This window comes from Phycodurus eques, chromosome 17, assembly GCF_024500275.1.
Source record: "Phycodurus eques isolate BA_2022a chromosome 17, UOR_Pequ_1.1, whole genome shotgun sequence".
NCBI classification, from domain to species: Eukaryota; Metazoa; Chordata; class Actinopteri; order Syngnathiformes; family Syngnathidae; genus Phycodurus; species Phycodurus eques.
Genome location: NC_084541.1, coordinates 11,482,440 through 11,505,281, shown reverse-complemented (window position 1 = coordinate 11,505,281; position 22,842 = coordinate 11,482,440). Strand labels below are relative to the sequence as shown.

The 22,842-nt window shown below is 41.5% G+C and overlaps 1 protein-coding gene across 3 annotated transcripts in view; it reads left to right on the top strand.

Annotated features, from left to right (window-relative positions):
* aff4 (AF4/FMR2 family, member 4) overlaps positions 1-22,842 on the top strand; it is a 64,641-nt gene that overhangs the window by 13,741 nt on the left and 28,058 nt on the right. The window contains exons 1-2 of one of the 3 annotated variants that reach the window (XM_061701700.1): positions 7,092-7,437; positions 12,843-12,972. In XM_061701700.1, coding sequence (XP_061557684.1) covers positions 7,421-7,437; positions 12,843-12,972 — 147 coding nt within the window. In that variant the 5' untranslated portion in view covers positions 7,092-7,420. Of the gene's footprint in view, positions 1-7,091; positions 7,438-12,421; positions 12,514-12,842; positions 12,973-22,842 lie in introns of those variants that run through there. The other 2 variants (XM_061701699.1, XM_061701701.1) reach the window with 2 other exon arrangements.

Here is a 22,842-nt window from a genome sequence, read left to right as displayed (position 1 = left end):
ATCCACAATCCATTCACAAATTGTGGCGTTACTCGCCCGGCGCTGCCTCCTAGCCTTAGTAAAGCTGTGTTCGCCATCTGTCATCCATTGCTCCCACGCTGCTCACAACTTCACATTGAACGCCCTGTTTACACCGATGTCCAGCGGTTGGAGTTCCTTCGTCAAGCCTCCCGGAATGATGGCAAGCTCCAGGTTATTGCACTCAGTCGAATGGTGACTGTAGAGACGCTTCTCCCAGCTGTTCTTTGATCATTAATCCATTGCTCGAGTTGGTCTTCCAACTCGGGCCACCTCGCCTTATTTCCGCGGAAACTCAGCTTTGTCTTCTTGACTTGGCGAAGCTTGTTTTCCTGCTTCCTCCACTTGCGAACCATGGATTCGTTGATCTTGAATTCTCTCGCGGCTGCTCGATTCCCATGTTCCTCCGCATAACTGACATCTTGCAGTTTAAACTATGCTTCGTAAGCATGTCTCTTCGTAGGTGCCATTTTCGGGGGTCCTTAGCCAAACCGATGTTGTTTTGCACAATGCACATACCGGCGATATATACCTACTGGGGGCGTGCCTTAAGCGTCCTCTGTCACGCACACCCTTCCCCCTTTAACGTCCGCCTTTCCTCTATATAAGCAACGTGTCGGCAGGAAATGCTCCCAGTCAGTCCAGCGGAGCGCTCATCGAAGTCACATAGCAACATTTACAGATTTTGGACCTCGTGGACACACAAGGCGCACCCGTATTATAAGGCGCCCTGTCCATTTTGGAGAAAATTTAAGACTTTTAAGTGCACCTTATGGTCGTGAAAATATGGTAATCTTTGATGTCCTTTTATTGGGTTTGCAGGATATTTTTTGTTGGAAATGCCCAAAATGTCCTTTTCCAAGCTATTCTTGTTGGTCCTTTCTGCCTGGCATTTGAGATGGCCGGATTTCTCAATATATGACGTAAATAACCTTTCCTCTGATTGGATTGCTCAGCTTCCCTAATTTTAATATGGAAACCAACTTGGCTCTGATTGGTCCATATCACTTTCTGCAAGCAGCTTGAAGCTTGGGATGGCTGAACATTCATAGCTAGTTTGGATTTAAGCGATTCCGGTTCCTTATTTTGATTCTGGTTCCAAACGATTCTCTATTCCGATTCTTTTAGGGGGCTGGGTAAAAAAAGTTTACATGGTTTAAATAAAGGGTGTCCAAATTATGAACATCCATTTTCTTAGCACCCCACAGCATAGACTAAAATGAACATTTGACTCTGGGTTCTTTATAACCGGTATCAATATAAAACCAATGAACTAAAAGGCAATGTGTGTGGAACTAAGCCAATTCACTTAATATTATTTTTTGTATTATTATTATTATTATTGTTTCTGCTAAAAGTTAAATATAGCATTGTTACAATTATTTGGGACTGTTTTATCACGTCAAATGGTTTATATGTGCAAGTTTTAACTTGACTTTCTGTTTTAAGCTTGTAGCCTTTTTTTTGGTTTGTTTTTTTGAAGGGTACGCACCGGAACTCAGCATTTTGGCACGAAAAGTAACTTCACACGGTCCTGGTGATTTATTTATTTTTATGGGTGGAACCAAATGCTATAAAACGTTGATTCCTTCCTTCCCTTACCCACCGATGAGGCACAAGGTTAGTGTTTGTGATACTGTGAGACGTTAATATGAATTTTGTCCCAATTCATTGTGATGTAAAGTTGCTACGGTGATGATGTTTTAGCTCAATGTTAAGTTTTTTTTTCTGTCATCGGCTCGTACGTTGTTTTGAACACTAAAATAAATGCAAAAAAACTGTCAGCGCAAAAGTGCCACCAACCGTTTACCTTCTTAGTAGCCTTCACACGATCAGGATTTTTGTGGCTGTTCACCAATCAGCGAGTTTAAAAAAACGATAACCAATCACCGATCCGATCAAAAGATGGAGGAATGTGTCTATTTAAAGGACCTGTTCATTTATTGTATATACTTGTGTACTTAATTACTCCCAAAATTATATTTACAATAAATAATGTATCTTTGTTCCTCTATTTATGCCAGTGAGGCATATTGACAGACAGAACAAATGAATGGTCTTCTATTAGATGGCAGGAAGTAAATACAGTAATTAATGTATCCATGTTTTGTGAAATTTTTCTTTGTTGGTGTGCCGTGAGATTTTTCAATTGTAAAATATGTTCCTTGGCTCCATAAAGGTTGGAAATCACTGCTCTAGTCAGATCTTGTATTCTATTGTATTGTCAGGTCAAACCAACATTACAAGACAGAAATAATGGGTGCTAACTTACTGTAATTAAATTACTTTATTATAAATTAAATGACTTCACCCACACCGAAACATTAGAGCATCATTCGACAGAACGCCGGTACAACCGTCCGTGCTAGCAGTAGCTCGCTAGGCTACATAACGTTTTGTTGCCTGCTTGCGAGGCGTATCGTATTAAAAGTATGTGAACATACCTCAAGCAAGCCTTAAACAAACGTCCTCTCCTGTTCCGAGCACCGGTGACCACCAACACACGTTTTTCCCCATTTTGTCCTCATAATATAGTCGGCGCGATCCACTCTTGTTGTCATCGCCATGGTAATGCGTGTATCCGGTCGCATTTGAGTTGACAAGATAAAGCCCATTGATCGTAAAAAACGGGATGCGGTGGTATCGGAATACAATATTTTATTGCAGTAGTCTGGCATAGTGCAATCTTGAAAGAGCAAATTTGTCTTGTAGCCTGATCCGGGCATTACGTGTTGGCTGTCTCACATGTTTTTTTTTTTTTTTTTTTTTTAATAACTTTATTGGTCGTCAGATATTTGCAGGACTACACCAAAAGACACGCGACAAGGCTAAAAATAAACTAGCTTTTGGATTAAAATATACTGTGCACGATGGCGATGCGGAATAAATGTCTTTTGCGTAGCCGATCAATGAAGTCATCAGCGAATTATGACATTAAAGCCGATCAGAATAAAATGCTAATTATCGACCGATACCGATAAGGCCGATCAAATCGGTGTAAAGTCTACTTGTTAACTGTCTCAATGTTGGCATAGATGTATTTTATTGTTACACTTACCCAATTGATTGAGAGTTGACTTCACTGAAGCTACGCGTGGTGTAGGCTGAGGCTCGGGGCGCCTCAGACGCTACACATCGTGAAAGCCTCCTTTGCACAATATAATCTTATTCCAAGTGTTGCACTGAGGCGCCTGGTCATACATTTTAACACAGTTAAGACAGACTTTTGTTTGCCGCCGCCGCTGCCATTGGGCACAAACATGTCTTCGTGTGCGTTCTTCTTAGTTGGTTTTTGCCGCTTCTTCATTGGTTTTGGCCACTTCTTCTTCGGGGTGGGCTCCAGCACGCCAGCTACCCTTGTGAGGATAAGCTGTACAGAAAATGGATGGATAGATAGAAGGATACAGTACTCAGTATAGAGTACACATGTATATACAATAAATGAACAAGTCATGCAAATAGACACATTGCTCCATCTTGTGATTGGATCGGTTATCGTTTTTTTAAACTTGCTGATCGGCGATCGGCCTAAAAAATCCTGATCGTGTAAAGCCTACTTAAAAGTGCCCCAAAGTATGATTTTTTATTATTATTATTTTTTTCCAAGTGGTTTTTAAGGGTCCGGGATGGATTAATTAGCATTTCAATTAATTTTCAATGCAGGAAATTTATTTAATATACGAGTAAATTGAGTTACGTGCTTAGGTTACAGAACAAATTATTAATTCAAGGTACCACTGTACGTGCTTCATGTACGCAGTCAGTCAACCTGGCAGAGGGTTGTAGTCCCGGTCAAAAAAATACTATAATCGGCAGTTCAAATCTAAACACTGCTAAGTAATGATATAGTAGGATGAAGAAACTGAAGAGCACCAGGGGCAAAATGTAAGTAGCTTTAACATTGTATTTATATGCCTGTGTGTTCCCAGAGAATTGCCATGAGTGTTATGTGGTTTAGTTTTTTTTTTTTTGTATGGGAGTAGATCAAAACATTGTGACATGAGGTGATAACGCATATGTCACTCTGTATCATCTCCCCATTGTAGCTGATAAAAATATTGTCCATTTTATTACTATCATATAGGGTGCACTGTGCCTTTAAGAGGCTGCACCAGCGGTTCACGTGTGCTGGGGCACAGTTGGGGGGAGGGACACGGGGAAGGAGGGAGCTTGTTGACTGAAAGTCAGGCCGTGGTTGGCTTGCCTCGCTGGGAGGAGTGACATCACACACAGGAGAGGCCTTGCGGTGTAAAATAACATGTCCTTTTATGGCACAAGGCGGAATGTTCCATTTTCAGGGTGCGAGGTGAGCTTTTCTCCCTTCCCCGCAACTCACTCCCTCTGGTTAATGTTCTAACGGCTTGTCAAACCTCGGTCACTTATTTTTTCGGAGTCAGAAGTAATATTTATAGCTTAAAGATTTGCATTTGGATGTCTCTTAATCTTACAAGTGAAGCATTAGCACAGAATGTTGCTGCTTGAAGGAATTCCCTGTGATGACGACTCATTAACCATATCCCATTCCATGCATCTGGTGGTTTTAACTCAGTGCGTGCTAATGTGATTCTGCATTTATTTGGCCAGCAAGTTTGAATTTATGATAGTTGTGAATATCAGTGAATATCCCATTCATAATTTTATGCTTATAATCCAAAATGTGAACAGACTGTATACAAAAGCAATCAAAAACTCAATTATACTAAAGATAAAAATGAGAACAACAATAATACCTTGGTAAATGAGAGCTAGGTTCAGGGTTTCTATCAGTGTTCCAGTTGTGCTGACCAACCAACCTAGTTTTGCATACTGATGACAACATTGTCAAAACGATCCCCATTCGTGACTGAAAGTACTGTAATATGAATCCATACCACTATTTGGCGATGGCACTGTACCAAAAGCCTACGGACACTGACTAATTGTTTGCCCGGAGAAGTCTTTTTGAATACCCTTCATGAACGTGTATGTGAATGAAAACTTTAAGTAATGTGACTCCACGGTTAGTGGTGGGAATTGTGTCGAAATTGACAATATTATTGCAATATTTTGCTAACAGCTGTGTGAACACTGCAGTGACCCACTTCGGTAAGTTCTATCTGAAAGGGACAGACAAATGTATGCCAACGCTACTGTTGTGCCTCTGATGTGCAAATTTATGCAAGGCCGTGTAAAAACCAGCTAAAGTAACTATCAGTTCCATTGTTGTTGCTATTCTTTGCTCCTTATCCAAAAGAGAGGGAAAAAGGAGAGGCCCAAAGTAATAAAACCTGTTGTTATTGGTTGTTTTGATCTGCAAGGTTGACAGTACACTGAAATTGATATTGCATTAAAACGTCCGACTTGCCAGCAAGTGTGCACTTACGCACCTGGACAAGCAAACAGCAACAGTGTAATAATACCTGATGTCGGCACGTCTATTAACTGTACTGTGCGAACCAACCAACCATACGATACATCACTGTATAGATATTTGCAAGTAAATTTATCTAGATAGGACTTTTCACAGAGAGGACTCACAAAATGTTTCACATAGTTAAAATACAGTCAACCATATAAAATCCAGAATCATCACATTTTGCAGTTAATACAAGAAAAAAAAAATCAATCAAATAATAACAAAAATAATAAAAATAATCTACCAGTACTTTTAGTGAAATGCCTGCCTGCTTTTTCAAAATGGTCAGGCAGTTCTTAACTCAAAAGGATGTGCATTTATTTAATAACGCTGTGTTCTGGCATTCTTGTTTTGTCTGTAACATAGTCACTTGACCAACGTTTCCTTACCGTTATTGAACCAATGCGGATATTTTACATATCTCACGGCTCATCTCACCAAACATAAACGTCACAAAACATATGCAGTGGTGCCTTGAGGTATCATATGAGTGGCTCGACTTATGAGTTTTTCGAGATGGGAGCCATCGTTCAGCTGATTTTTTGCTTTGACTTGGGAGCGCAAACTTCAGATTTGAGCACTCAAACTCAACTCCTTTCACAATAAGCAGCAGTTTGGCAGATAGTAAAAAAGTATTCAAAAAAGAGGCTTCATGCAGCTTCACATCACTCCAAGTTGAAGTTTACTGTCAAATTAATCATAATACAGAATTACACTTTGTGAATTTAAAACAACTTCTGCGAAAAACTGTCCATATTATTGCACCTTACTGACTGTAATAGACTGCCCCCATGCCTCCTTCTCGGTGTTCAAGGTGGGTGCACCAGAAGGAGCAGCACAATTAATTGTATCGATCCATTAAATCATGATGCTCAAACAGAATAACGCTTTATATTGTATTTGTTATTACGCTGTGGTCATAAAGTACAATATTATAGTGCTTTTTTTTAAAAATTAAAATATGGAAATCTGAACCTGTTTAGTTGTACAGAAAAAGTTTTTTCTTTTTGTTTGAATGGCAACAGGTGGATCCACAGGTCAGTTGTACCTTGGCCCATTTAGTGGAAGACCATTTCATTCTTCTGCCTGTCATGATATGCGGCTGGCAAAGAGAGATGAGCAAAGATACATTATTTATAGTAAATAAATTATTTTCAGACCATTTAAGAAATTGGATAACTTCGCACGGTACGTGGTTGGGAATCATTGCACTAAACTGAATGCTGAATTTCAAGTGAATTTCTAAAATTTCTGAATTTCTACTGTTTTCAAGTGTTTCGACAGAAAACTATCTTCAAAAACGTCATGCAAATGAACTTAAAAGCAGTATCCTGTAAACAGCCCCTTAATTTCCAACAACTGTCAAATTTTTGTTTGCTTTATAAAGTTATCTTCAAAAACATTGAGTCATATAAATTAACTTTAAAAGCAGTATCCTGTTAACAGCCCCTTAATGTTCAACAACTGTCAATTTTTTTGTTTGCCTTATAATGAGCTCAATCCGTACAGGTGGCCCCTTTCATCCATCATTTCTCTGCTTCCGCCCCTTTAATTCACTTTGCTGTTTGTCCAACACTACCCTAACCCATTCTTATCCCATCTTGTTCTCCACACAAGCATAACCACAAAAAATAGCATGCACACAATACACACACACACACACACACACACACACACGGAAACAAAAAGCTTTGCCGGTTCCTAAAGCCTCACGTTGCATGTGAACACCCCCACTGTTTGCCTTTGTGGTACGTTCCGAGATGAGCAGTTACCTCCCCTATCCCAAGTCAGATTTGTCTCCACTCCAAGGAAATACACTGTACCTCTGAAATGTGTAAAAGTGTAACGTAAAAAGTTCTTCATGGAACGTGGATACCGATGAAGGGGTAAAGGAGCGTTCAGTGACGGGAGGGTGACAGACTCTTTTTGGGGCTGACAAGCCATGACAGGACTACTTGTGAATCACCGGTGAACCCTCCTCCTTCCAATGTCTCAGTGCTTTGGGCCATGGCCTTTCACGCAGGGTAAGGCACTTGTAATCTAAATAACATTTTAAACTTCATTCTGTTTTTGGGGAAGATTTAAAAGAACACTGACAATCGAAATACCACATAAAGTGAAGGTTTTTAGGCAGTCTTTTAGTGTGACAGAACCTCAAATGCTATATTCACAGAACTGATATATAGCAATCAGTTGGTCACCCCTTTTTTGGGGGAAAAATGTTTGCCCTTGTAAAAGACGTGGCCTGGCACTTATGCTGCGAGTTGGCCTGCAACAGATGAGCTGATTAATTTAAGAACAGAGTGAACTGGCTTTTCAGCTTGCCAGACTTTGACCTTTTCAACACACTGCGGACTGATTACAATAAAATGGAGCTGGCTACTTATGTAATAAATTCAGCTCACCAATTTTTGCTCATCTGCTCATTTTCTCCTTGGTCATTGGCAGATATGCAAAATTCCATATTAAAGTTATAGAAAATGACATTCTTGGATGTATTTCTGTCTACAACCCAGGGACTGTCAGCATGCACCTGTAAACATGCAGACACATTTTGCACATGTTTACCATACACAGCACTTCTCATCTGAATCACTGCAGAAAGTTCACGAATAAGTACATGTATGATTCTTAAGAAGTTGGATGTTTCAGTATTACAGGTATGTCCTCAAAGTTGTACCACAAACGACAGTCATTACTCCTCCTGAAATGGCTTGACCCATGGTGATATTGAAAGTCAAGTAGCTTGTCGTTTTGATTTCATAGTGGAGAAATCACGCCTGCAAAACGTAAGGACGTGCGTTTTCTCAATGTTTAGATGGGACTGATAAGATTCTGACAATTTCTTCTTTGAGACCTGTTTTTGAAAGTTAATGTTTTTAGTCTTTTGTTTTGCATTCATTAAAAGTTTCACATACAAACAAAAAAACTAGTTTTCCAAAGAACACCGCTGTCCAAATGACTGAAAACCCTGTAATATCCGCATTTCAGTAGCTTGTTTCTAAAGTGACTTTCTCATACATGTGTGTGTAGATGGGAATGATTAGCATTGTTTTCAGCCATGTCCACTTTGATGCAAGTTTTTGAAAGTTGACATTCTTATGTCTCTAAAATGCAGTTTTCCCCCATTTTTATTGAAAATTATTTTGTGTAATGATTCTCAGTGTATTAGGCAGGTTTCTTCCTAGGATGCAAAATGATCACCAAATTAAATACAAATAAAATAGATTCAAAACATGGAATCCAATCTAACATATTAGAATGAATGAAAATATATTAACTGATGCCAAGAAAAAGAAGGGAATAAAAATATCTTAACTGATTCCAAGAAAATGAAGGGAGATACAAATTATAGTTCAGTTGTATTTAACTTTTGAGTACAATACATTTGTGTTCAATCTTTAACTGTTTTTAAACATAAGGTATCATTTTTATTTAACTTGTGCAATAAATACATTTTATGTAATAATTTGGATACACTTGTATTTTCCTATATTTAAGGGCATTGTGGATGTTCATGCTGTGCATAATGTTTTTAACTGGCTTACGGTAATATTAAAGATACTGTTGGGGAGTAACACCTCTGCTTTTAGGTGGTACTTGTAAAAAGTTTGAGAACAACTGATTTAATCTAAAGGGCTCTAAGACTATGGTTATGGGAGAAAGATCTTTTTTTCTTTTTGAGTATCCAAAATGCAGATGTCTCTTAAAGAACGGTTCCAACAGCATTGTTTTCTGTTGTTTTTACATATGGCTGAAAATTTCTATCGAGAATTGGAGCTTAAGTTGTATTATTGATATAAAGGCATTCTTTAACTGAGCTGTGTTTTGCCTGGCCATATAAACTTAGACAAACTTATATAAAAGCTCTAACCCTAATTTAAAAACAGATTTTGGCACCTCTCCTTACTCATTAAATCCATACACACACTGCTAGTAAAAAGATGACCCAAAATCCTTTATCTGCCTAAATACAAAAGCAGTGCCACAGTATCGTAGAAACCATTGATGGACAAGTCTCCTTCTACTTATGCTGATTTTGTTTAGTGGTGTATGATGGGGTGTTACCCCTGTTTAACTAATGAAAACCTACAGAGTGGCTCAGTTAAGCGGGCCAAATGGACATGAGCGGTGTTTCCAACGGACTGCGAGCTCACGGGCATTTGATCGTTAAGCACTATGTGAACAGTGGCCCATTCACACATTGAGCTCAGTGACTTTGACAGACTTATTCACATTTACATGATGTATCGGTGTACTTGCGGCAGCCTCGGCAGTCGAGTTGAGAGTGACGCCAGCAGCAATTGTATCTTTAATATTTGTTTGAAGCAGAAGGTGGGAGGGTCTTAGTTCTGCTGTTTTATCAGTAAGAGTGTACCTCTTTCATACTGTATGCCCTTCATCTCTCATCACTTTCATTGGTGGTCATGTGAAGTTTAAACTCTCTTGTCAACCATTTTGTTCTGCCTCTTATCGTGCTGTGTGCTGTTTACGCAGCTTGACCTGTCACACCGCCGATTTTTGGGGGAAGGTGCCATGCTAAGAAATAACACAAATGTTCCCAGAGTTTGTCGAACATAGACACACAGTCATTGCACTATTTTTTTGGGTTGTTGTTTCCTGCGAGTCCGTAATGCTAAAATTAAACATTTAATTACACAGAAATGTTCCGCTTATATGACTCATTTGGGCTAATTAGGCAGGGTAACATGATGTCCCTTATTTTTCTGTGTTGAAGTAGTACCATGTGTTCTCTCACATCAAACAAGCACTGCCAGTACCTCAAATTTAGAAGAATGCTCTGGGCAGCAGATATTTTATGTGAATCAGTCATTCATACAGCTGCACACAACTAAAAAAAAACAGTTGACAATTAACACATGCATTTGAAGAGAAGACTTGTCACTAGCAAGTGTTTAAGGCAGCGATAGTGAGAGATAACCGTGGTGTGTTGATAGTTATGTATATCTGGGGGACCTTAAATCACTCCCATTTACACTGGTAAAGCGACCACAAATTGGGTGTGTCAAACACGTCCCAGTGGCTATTATCGGTTTTGTTTGCATGAAGACTATTTGTAGACAGTAAATCTGTGTGCCGCCAAGCCTAAATGACTCATGTGGTGTCCTGCCGATGACACCAAATGCACCAATAAAGTATTGTGAACTTGAATATTATGGATGAGCTTGCACATAATGAGTCAATATTTTGCTAACCGGTGATTCGTCAGATTCATTTAAAAATCTATTGCATTTATTTTAGGACATGTTCAGTGTTTGCTTGTCAGACCTTCGCTTTTGACTTCCTCATTTGAAACTGCTTTAAACCCATCTGCTTCCTATCCTCTCAACAGCAACATTTCAAGTAATCCCAGCGTGCTGCGTTAATAATGGGGAGGCGGTCACCCAAGCACACTCTGTCAACAGACGTCAAATCTTTGTTGCTCTTGGCTGAGCTCAAGCCGTTGAGGGTTAAAACTGAGAGGTGACATGCCTGGCTTGATGTTATGCTTGTCTTTTGTTTCAAAGCTCACTGTTGGACAAGCTAGTGGATGAACATTGTGTTTGTAACAGCTCCTTGACTTCTCTCTGCCTCGAAATGACATGTGCAAGCACTGCAAACACTCTTTAGTAAACCCCCCACTTCCCTTCTGTTTGGATTACACACTATGGTCAGAATCTCGTGACATGCAAAACTGTTTGTCGTCTCTCCCGTCGGTACAGTTCTTGGCAAAGGAATTATTATTATCATTTTTTAAATTCATGTTTGTTATAAGCCATTAGTTTGTTTACAGTTTATGCCAATGTTTTGGCAGTACATGATATGCAGTATTTTAGTAAGATTGGTTGCTGGGCAGGAGCCAAATTATTACAACTTTACTAATTTGGGTCTTGAACCGAAAAGGTTCAGAAAATTGGTTTGTGGAAGCACTTTGCTAGCAGCGACATGGCACAAATGAAGGTCCAGTCTGACTTTTATGACCCTCCTTTTGTTGTCTTCCTCAGGCCAAGATATTTACAGTGGAACCCCCAAATTTCTGAGATTCCTATGAACCTCAGATCTGTTTGAAATTTGTAGTTTTTTTTCTCCAAAAATTTGTTTTCTTCAAAACTGTATACAGAAGTCACATGAACAGCAGCAAAAATAGTTAGCGCCATTGTCTGTGACCCAAAAAAAATGGAAATGGAATTAATCTATTCCATGGTGCAGGCAATGTTCTCTGTAGCATTTTAACTGTTAGACAAGTGTAGTTAACCACTGTTGACATTTAAACAATTAGTTACAGACTCTATAACCGATGTGCTGAGGGCAAATTCCTGGATCAGATTCTGTTCAGCATCATCTTTTTTTTGATGATTTACCACCATATTGTTCAGGCACCGTGTTAAACCCTGGAATTTTGCACTAATGATTATTCAGGATGCTTTTGAGATATAAAAAAACGGAGTTGGAGGTTCACTTGCTTTACTCAAAGGACACATTGAAAATGCTCATTGTTGTTCCCTAAGAACCCAAGAATAGCGAACATTGATTTTCTTCCATTTAGTAGCTTTAGATGGTCTACAAACAGGCGCTGAGCATCTACTCAAGGAGCTTGTTTGCTGTCAATGTAGGCTATTGCAGTGCCTAGACAAGCCCAAGCCTATTAGACTACTTTCTCCACTGTGATTCTCAATGTAGCATGAGCTGACTGTCCTTTATGGACATCGCCATAAACGGTGGCGCTGAGCAGGAAATGCAAAATAGTTGACTATAGGCTTCTTTATACTCGCACGGACGGCGACCGCGCTGACGCCACTGCGGCTGTGCCACGCGTAGTTTTCCTTTCATACTCGAGCGCAACCCACGCGCGCCGTTTTGAAAGTATGCTGCAGTTCTCCTCCAAGTCGGTGGTGTCACTACGGCTGGTATTGGATAGGACACCACTGGGTGGAGTTTCCGTTGTATTTTTTTTTTTTCCATTTCCGGTAGCCGTTTTTACTTTTCTTTCAGTAACAAGGAACAAAGCAACAACAATGGCGACCGCGACAGACCCAATGGACCCAGATGATACGTTTAATTATGCTGCAAAATCGATCGAGAAGGCGGCGATGTAGATGGTATGTAGAACCAATGGGCACGCAGGTACGTCATCACAGCATGTGACTAAAACGGACCAACCACGAGAAATGATCTCTGCGGCGTTCGACGTGCAGCAACTATTTTTGTCGGGTGCGCGGCAAGCTATGCAGAGGTGCTGCACGGGGCAATTCATCGGTCACGTGAGGCAATGCGGGCGTTGTCGGCCGCGCCGGAGTATAGAGGCCTTAACAGAATGGCCGTTTACTTTCAAACTTTGTTGTTTGAAAGTTTTAAAACGTATGCACTTGAATTCACACCATGATGCATTACCGGATATACTGACTTGTTGTCTTGTTTGTGCTTCCAGCAACATGAACCGTGAGGACCGGAATGTGCTCCGAATGAAAGAAAGAGAAAGGCGAAATCAAGAAATCCAGCAGGGAGGAGGAGAGGCGTTTACAGCAAATTCCCCCCTTTTCCCTGAACCTTACAAAGTGGTAAGCTAATTTTATTAACTCTAGTTCATTCAGTTCAGAAACATAACACAATGTCCGAAAAGCTAATTTCTACTCGTTATGTTCGACTGACAAGGAATATTAATCTTGCAACCCTGCTTAGCGCAAGAGTAAAGATGGTTCAGATATTCTTTCGCATCCATGGTCCCTTGAGTGGGACACATTTCAGAGTTTCACTGACATGACATGATTGGCACCAGCTTGTCATTAAGAGGATCCAAAAATGTTGCCATAAAATCAGCTGGTATGTGTAACAAACATTTTATGCACCCCTGTGACTTTTTTCTGTTGTGTTTCATACAATTATAATACAACCCCAATTCCAATGAAGTTGGGACGTTGTGTTAAACAGAATACAATAATTTGCAAATCATGTTCAACCTATATTTAATTGAATACACTACAAAGACAAGATATTTAATGTTCAAACTGATCAACTTTATTGTTTTTAGCAAATAATCATTAACTTAGAATTTATGGCTGCAACACGTTCCAAAAAAGCTGGGACAGGTGGCAAAAAAGACTGAGAAAGTTGAGGAATGGTCAACAAACACCTGTTTGGAACATCCCACAGGTGAACAGGCTATTTGGGAACAGGTGGGTGCCATGAGTGGGTACAAAAGGAGCTTCCTTGAATTGATCAGTCATTCACAAGCAAAGATGGGGCGAGGTTCACCTCTTTGTGAACTAGTGCGTGAGAAAATAGTCAAACAGTTTAAGGACAATGTTCCTCAACGTAGAATTGCAAGGAATTTAGGGATTTCATCATCTACAGTCCATAATATCATCAAAAGGTTCAGAGAATCTGGAGAAATTACTGCAATAAGCGGCAAGGCCGAAAACCAACATTGAATCCCCGTGATCTTCGATCCCTCAGGCGGCAGTGCATCAAAACCCGACATCAATGTGTAAAGGATATCACCACATGGGCTCAGGAACACTTCAGAAAACCAATGTCAGTAAATACAGTTCGGCGCTATGTCCGTAAGTGCAACTTGAAACTCTACTATGCAAAGCAAAAGCCATTTATCAACAACACCCAGAAACACCGCCGGCTTCTCTGGGCCCGAGTTCATCTAAGATGGACTGATCGAAAGTGGAAAAGTGTTCTGTGGTCCGACGAGTCCACATTTCAAATTGTGTTTGGAAATTGTGGACGTCGTGTCCTCCGGGGCAAAGAGGAAAATAACTATCCGGACTGTTATGGACGCAAAGTACAAAAGCCAGCATCCGTGATGGTATGGGGCTGTCTTAGTGCCAATGGCATGGGTAACTGTGAAGGCACCATTAATGCTGAAAGGTACATACAGGTACTCTCCTGGCCTGCCTGCAGTCAAGACCTGTCTCCCATTGAAAATGTGTGCCGCATTATGAAGCGTAAAATACGACAACGGAGACCCCGGACTGCTGAACAGGTGAAGCTGTACATCAAGCAGGAATGGGAAAGAATTCCACCTACAAAGCTTCAACAATTAGTGTCCTCAGTTCCCAAACGTTTATTGAATGTTGTTAAAAGAAAAGGTGATGTAAATATAGGTAGAACATGATTTGCAAATCATTGTATTGTTTTTATTTGTTTAACACGTCCCAACTTCATTGGAATTAGGATTGTATATACTGTAATTATGGTTTTACTACTGCGTTACATTTCCACCGTAGAAACGGAACTCCATCATAAACCAACGGTCCCCTGTATGTAATATGGTCTTGAGGCTTCATTGAACACTAAATTTTCCATAGGTGTTAATGTGTGTGTGAATTATTTTCATCTATACGTGCCCTGAGATTGGCTAGCGACAAAACCAGGGTGTAGCCCGCCTATACCCCAAAGTCATCTGGGATCGGCTCCAGCTCACCTGTGACCCTAATAATAATAATAATGATGGTATAGAAAGTGAATGGTTGGATGTTTTTATTGTTTCAGGTCTTTTGCCTCTCATAGGTCAATTCAGGACAGAGCTGATAACTAACATGTTTGTTTGACACAAAACTTTAAAGTCAAATGTATTCAAATTGGCAATATGAGCGACAGTGAATGACTGCAGCACTAAGAGAGCCGTGAGAGACAGCATTGGCTCTGCCAGTGTTGTTGCAGTGCATTGTGGGACTCAAAGTATGAGCAGTGTGTGTACTATACACTTACTGGCCAGTTCAAACAGTCATTAAAACTATTTTGAGGTCAAATTTTAAAGGGCTTTGTACATTGTCTGCTTCTTAATGTTAGAAAATAATTATAAAATGCATGATCAATACGATCAAAAGTGGTATTTTTAGGGGTGAATACAGCACTGACGCAGTCATTCGATCCAATAGGATTTTCTTGACATTTTCTTAATTGCATCACATAATAAAAGCCACGATGCACAGAAGAGTCTTCAAGGGATCGAAGTGATCTGTGGTAAGAGGTGTAAGTCTCCAGGCATGAACCACCGTGAAGCCCATAATGAACAACTAGTGGCATTATGGCCCGAAATGCTCAACTACTAGTATTGTAGTCTGTAGTTTCAGGAATTTCTGACAAGTTATGGTTGTGTCCTACATGTTACAACAATTTCTTGTATGCTTCAGATGTAGGGCTAGGGTGAGACTAAGGCCCTTTCTTACAAGCAACAGAAAATATAACGCATCAAGTCTTTTTGTTAATAATTTCAAAACATGGCTCAGGCATCAAGATTTGGGGTACAATTTAAAGCTGGAACTGGATGGCAGGGCTTTTTGAACAGTTCCAAAAGAACTCACACATAGAATTCTATTGAAAACCTGTGGGGTGCCCAGTAGGGGCTTATACACAAGAGATGTGGTATGTTACACTTCCTGCCAGATTCTCAGCTTCCAATACAAAACATTTTTTTTGACTTGAAACCCCAGGTTAGTTGGATCAGTAGTGCAGTTGTAGAGTACTTCCTCCTCCCATGACCACCTCGTGTAGATATGCACAAATGAGCCATAGATGTAGGCCGGCCCGCTGCGGCCTGGGCCATACGACCCTAAAGATGATTTGCGCTTCCCGTACTGATCTAATCTTTGCCACTAACCGGATTTGTGCGCAGCTAAGTAGCTCTTTCTCTCTGAGCTTGAGTGAGTCGTTCAGGCAACGGTGAGGAATGTGAAAGGCAACCAGAGGTGAGTGACAGCTGAGTGTTCTAGCGCTCAAGACCGTGAAAGGGAAAACATTGCAGAAGTTGACGTCTTTAGCTTTCGCTTGTGAGACAGCAATGACAATCTAAACACAAATCGACATGTAATAAGATGACTGTATGAGAACGGGGAATTTATTTTCTTTCTTTACGATCTGTCTCCTGCTTGTCTGCGTCTTACATAAGCTTTGCTGCATGACTTTTTCTTCTTCCTGTCATGCTCCACTAAGTGGAAGTGCGCTGCGGTGCATTTAAAGACCATGTGTGCAAACCGCTGCCTCTGAGGCCTTGCAGATGTACAACAGCATACTGCTGTGACAAATTCAAACTTCTAAATGAAAGAAGAAATTAGGCATTTTAGGAATAATATTGATCCATTTTTTAAATTGTTCTTTCATATATTTGTTGCATAATCTCAGTTATTCCAGTAACTAGATAAAACAAGTAAAATTATGCTTTTGTCATCATCTGGATATGGGCGACAATGTGCAAATTAAGTCTGTTTCGGGCCCTTTTGAATCAGGGCTGATTTTAAGTATTGTTGTTCGGTGTGCCGTATGGACTGCTGACTCCTCATGCGGACAAAATCAAACAAAATTCAGGCTTGTAACCATATCTGTTTGACCACTACATTTTCCAATGTATGAAACATTTCCTGTTAATGCTTCTATGCAAAATGGACGCTCAACTAACTAAAATCTTAATAATAACAATGCATTACACTTATATAGCACTTTTCTAGACACGCAAAGATGCTTTACAATTGCACACATTATTCGTTCAACTCCACAGTCACACAGGGTGGTAAGCTACTTGTGTAGCCACAGCTGTCCTGGGGCGGTTTGACAGAAGCATGGCGACATGCGCTCAGGCGGGATACAAACCGGCGACTACGATTGTAGGGCGAACTCTATCCTCTGCAGTACGTCACCCTCTTGTTCAGGGTGTTTTTTCCTTTGTAGACCATATGTGTCAGTGTCTCGTCAGTTTTTGGGCCCACACACTGTTAAGAAACACACCTTACTTTGCTGTTACCATGGTTCACCACTAGCATGCCGAGTTGATAGGTGTGTTTCACTTAAGACAAATACTGTAAGCACTTGCCTCAAAAAGACACCCTTTTTCTTTTCTACCATCCAGAAAGAAAACAGGCTGTAATTGGCATCATTTCAGTTCATAGATGCTATTGTGCACACACTGAAATTAACATTTAACTGTTGAGTCTCTGAGATGTCTTAGTGTAGAGTCTTACAGCATCTTGTAAATGAGTTCTTTGTGCACTATTAAAGATGAGCGAGTTATTGCGGAGACAACGTCTTTTACTCATTCACGGCTGTGGACATTTATATTCGTCAAATGGAATCCAACAATTTACTGTCACCGACGTATATATTCGTCTTGTCTGTTTTTTCATCCATCCATCCATTATCTTCCGCTTATCCGAGGTCCGGTCGAGGGGGCAGTAATTTTAGCAGGGAAGCCCAGCGTTCCGGGGGGATCCCGAGGCGTTCACAGGCAATCTGAGAGACCTAGTCTCTCCAGCATGTCCTGGGGCGTCCCCGGGCTCTTCTCCCAGTGGGACATGCCCGGAACAGTCCAACCCTCACTGGAAATGAGTCCGACTTACTGCCGGCAATGCGGAACAAACTCTGACACAGGTCATACAGGGACTGAACACCTCGTATTAGGGGGTTCGGTACCCCATATTCCCGAAGCACCCCCCACCGGACTCCCCGAGGGACACGGTCGAACGCCTTGTCCAAGTCCACAAAACCCATGTAGACAGGTTGGGCGAACTCCTATGCTCCCTCGAGGACCCTGCCGAGGGTGAAGAGCTGGTCTCCTGTTCCACGGCCAGGTCGAAAACCACACTGCGCCTCCTGAATCTGAGATTCGACTTCCCGACGGACCCTCCTCTCCTGCACCCCTGAATTGACCTTACCAGGGAGGCTGAGGAGTGTGATCCCCTGTAGTTGGAACACATCCTCTGGTCACCCTTCTTAAAAAGGGGGACCACCACCCCAATCTGCCAATCCAGAGGCACTGTCCCCGATGTCCACGCGATGTTGCAGAGGCGTGTTAACCAAGACAGCCCTACAACATCTAGAGCCTTTAAGAACTCCGGGCGAATCTCATCCACTCCCAGGGCCTTGCCACAGAGGAGCTTTTTAACCACCTTGGTGATCTCAAACCCAGAGATAAGATAGCCCGCCTCAGAGACCCCAGACACTGCTTCCTCATGGGAAGGCATGTCTGTGGAATTGAGCAGGTCTTCGAAGTATTTTCCCCACTGATTCACAACATCCCAACTCGAGGTCAGCAGTGCCCCATCCCCACTATACACAGCGTTGATGGTGCACTGCTTCCCTCTCCTGATACGCCGGATGGTGGACCAGAATTTCCTCGAAGCTGTCCGGAAATCATTCTTCATGGCCTCACAAACTCCTCCCACGCCTGAGTTTTTGCCTCAGCGACCACCAAAGCTGCATTCCGCTTGGCCAGCTGGTACCCATCAGCTGCCTCAAGAGTCCCACAAGCCAAAAAAGCCCGCTAGGACTCCTTCAGCTTGACGGCATCCCTCACCGCTGGTGTTCACCAACGGGTTCGGGGATTGCTGCCACGACAGGCACCGACGACCTTACGGCCACAGATCAGGTCGGCCATAGAGGCGCGGAACATGGTCCACTCGGACTCAATGTCCCCAGCATCCCCCAAGACGTGGATGAAGTTCTGCCGCATGTGGAATTAGAAACTCGTTCTGACAGGGGATTCTGCCAGACGTTCCCAGCAGACCCTCACAATACATTTGGGCCTGCCAGGTCGGACCGGCATCGGAACCAACTCACCTCCAGGTGGTGATCAGTTGACAGCTCCGGCCTTCTCTTCACCAGAGTGTCCAAGAAATGCGGCCGCAAGTCCGATGACACGACCACAAAGTCTATCATCGAACGAGGGTGTCCTGGTGCCAAGTGCACATGTGAACACCCTTATGCTTGGACATGGTGTTCGTTATGGACAATCCGTGGTGAGCACAGAAGTCCAATAACAGAACACCACTCGGGTTCTGATGGGGAGTGAGGGGGCGTTCCTCCCAATCACGCCCTTCCAGGTCTCATGGTCATTGCCCAAGTGAGCATTGAAGTCCCCCAGCAGAACAATTGAGTACCTAGCGGGAGCGCTCTCCAGCACCCCCCAAAGGACTCCAAAAAGGGAGGGTACTCTGAACTGCTGTTTGGTGCATAGGCACAAACAACAGTCAGGACCCGTCCCCCCCACCCGAAGGCGAAGGGAGGCTACCCTCTCGTCCACTGGGGTGAACCCCAACGTACAGACGCCAAGCTGCGGAGCAATAAGTATACCCACACGTGCTCGGCACCTCTCACTATGGGCAACTCCAGAGTGAAAAAGAGTCCAAAACTGGTTTCTGGAGCCGTGCTTTGTCTGGTCCCTCACCTCGGACCTGTTTTCCATGGGTGACCCTACCAGGGGCGTGAAGCCCCAGACAATTTGGCTCCTAGGATCATTGGGACACAAACTTCTCCACCACGATAAGGAGATGGCTCAACGAGGGGTAGTCCGTTTTCCTATGCTAGATTGTCTGTGAAATTCAGGTTTGTAAACCACAATAACTAACAGATCCCTGTCGATGGCGGCATTGCATCGCTTTGGATTTGAGATCAGCACAGCTTTTGAGTCGAACATAAGGATCAACGATTATGAAGGGGAGAAGAAAAATGCCAAAACTTTGAAAGGTGGATAAGTTCAGTGACCTCACACTCGAATAATGTGTGTGTGTGCGCGTGTGTGTGTGTGTGTGTGTGTATATAACATATAAATGAAAGAGAGTGTGTGTGTGTGTGTTTGTGTGTGTGTGTGTGTGTGTGTGTGTGTGTGTGAGCCCGCGGGTGCAAACAACATTAAATCCTTTCATGGAGTAAGTGAGTAACGGCAAAGCCACTGACGTCCAACTCGAGCCATGCACTGAGTCACTATCATGGCATGTTTCTTAGTTATATATCTGTAAGAAATGTATACAGCGGCTGAAATAAGTATTTAACACGTTACAATTTTTCTCACTAAATATACTTCCAAAGGTGCTATTGACATGAAAATTTCACCAGATGTTGGGAACAACCCAAGTAATCCATACATACAAAGAAAGTAGAACAAATAGGATCAGAAATGAAGTTGTGTGTAATAATGTGAAATGAGACAGGGAAAAAGTATTGAACATGCCAACTTGCATTTATTTAATACTTTGTACAAAAGCCTTTGTTTGCAATGAGAGCTTCAAGACACCACTGTATGGAGAAACTAGTCACATGCATTGCTCTGGTGTGATTTTGCCCCATTCCTCCACACAAGTAGTCTTCAAATCTTGAAGGTTCCGTGGGCTTCTTTTATGGACCTTGAGTTACAGTTCTTCCGATAGATTTTTGAATGGATTCAAGTCAGGTGGTTGCTTGGTCCATTCTAGCACCTTTTCCCCCCCCTTTTTCAAACCAATTGAGAGTTTCCTTGGCCGTATATTTTGGATCATTATCCTTCTGAAATGTCCACCCTCGTTTCATTTTCATTATCCTCGTAGATGGCAGCAGATTTTTGTCAAGAATGTTTCAGTATATTTGCCCAGTCATCCTTTCTTCAATAACACTGGGGAACAATTTTGAAAAAAAATAAAAATCTGTTGAGTTCGATTTTTATGCTGATTAAAACTAAAATTGGCATGCTGATTCCAAAATTTCAGTCAGTTTTTTTCTAGCACGTCAAGTTTTTGTCTCCACAGCTTACCCTCCAGATAAGTAAAATTCCACTGATTAGCTGAAGTAAGACTTGCCAGCTGATTACGATTGGACTCATCTAAAGCTACGTGGCAACTTGTTTGTGCAGTCACAATTGAGAGGTGTGTGTGTGTAGCTCTCAATAGGTCAGTACTATCAATATCTGCAAACAGAAAGCTAGCATAGTAGGAATTACGAGGATTTGTGGTGGCTTTTCTCTTAACCTTGTAACCATGGGCATACCGTTGTAAGTTCTATTTCGTTTTATGCTGTTTTTTTTTTGGTTTTCAAAGCTTTTAACCATCTTAGTGTTTTACTTACATCTGTATATATTTCCTTTGTTCCACTTTGTTAAAAAACTTGACGTGATAGAGAAAAACTGAGATCAGTTTTGGATTCTGCACCCAAAAAAATATTTTAAAATAGCTGTCAGACCTAACTCAACAAAGATTATGTTCCCCAGTGTAATGTGAAGTTTACCAGTACCATTTTCTGATAAGCAGCCCCACACCATCATGTTCCCACCTCCATACTTCACTGTTGGTATGGTGTTTTTAGGCTGATGTGCAGTGCCATTTCTCCTCGAAACGTGGTGTGCAAGGCATCCGAACAGTTAAATTTTGCTCTCATTTGACCAGACTATATTCTCCCAGTATTCAACTGGCTTCTCCAAATGTTGTGCAGCAAACTTTAAACAAGCTTTGACAAGCTTTTTTTCCCCCCAGCAATGGGTTCTTGCGTGGTGAGCTTGAGTACAGGCCATGGCGGCGGAGTACATTACTCACGGTTTTCGTCGTGACAACAGTACTTGCACTCCTCTGTCATAGCACCTGATCGAGGCAAATTTATTGTGGTATGATTGGCTTCCACTTACATATTATGCCCCCAACCGTTCTCACTGGAACGTTCAGAAGCTTAGATATGCCCCTGTAACCAATGCCATCGTTATTTTTGCAACAATTAGTTTGCAATGGTCTTGAGACAGATCGCTGCTCTTACCCATCTTGGGATGTGTCTTGACTCACACCTTGGCAATGAAACCTTTTTGTAGGCTATCAATTAGGACTGAACCAGCGATATTTATTTGCACTGACAATGGGCTGGATTGCTGTTTGGTATTGATAGCTTTTAGGTGTTGTCTTGGCTTTCCATACCTTTTTGCGCCTCCCTTTTCTTCATGCGTTCAATACTTTTTCCCTATGTCATTTCACATTGTTACACACAACTTAATTTCTGATCTTATTTGTTCTACTTTCTTTGAATGTATGGATTACTTGGGTTGTTCCCAAATCCGGTGAAATTTTCATGTCAGTAACACCTTTGGAACTATATTTAGTAAGAAAAATTGTGACGTTAAATACTTATTTCAACCCCTGTATGTTTTGCCATCAAAAGTGCTTTCTCAGTCTTATTTTTGTTGTTTTATAGTTTGAGGTGTAACAAATGCAAAAAAATATTAGCGTCAAAGTCACTGTTCTGCTTGACATGTTTCTTTTCACAAAAAAAGTTTATTTTCTCCGCTTTTCGGTCATAAACTGGTGTTTTTGTTGAAACCAACTAATATTCTACTGCTGATTACTAAACAATGGGAAAAGTGAGAGACAAACTTTTTGGCAGGTAAAACAAGAAAATCTACTCTTTATTTTGGTAGGTTCAGTGCTTATATTGTCGCAGAACACAACATCATGTGGGTTTTGAAAAATCTGTCAAAGTGCTCTGAAATGGCTTGTCATATGGGGTACTCCGCTTTGAAAACGGCTGTCAGTAAATGAATTAATGACAGTAAGCGTAACAGTAAACACTCGTGGTTTCTCCATAATGATGTGTGCTCCCATGTTTGTTATATGGCTTATTAGTTCCACCCACCGAGTCTGCTTCGGTTTATACATTCATCTATAATAGCCACATATTCATTTTCTTTTAAACTCCAGTTT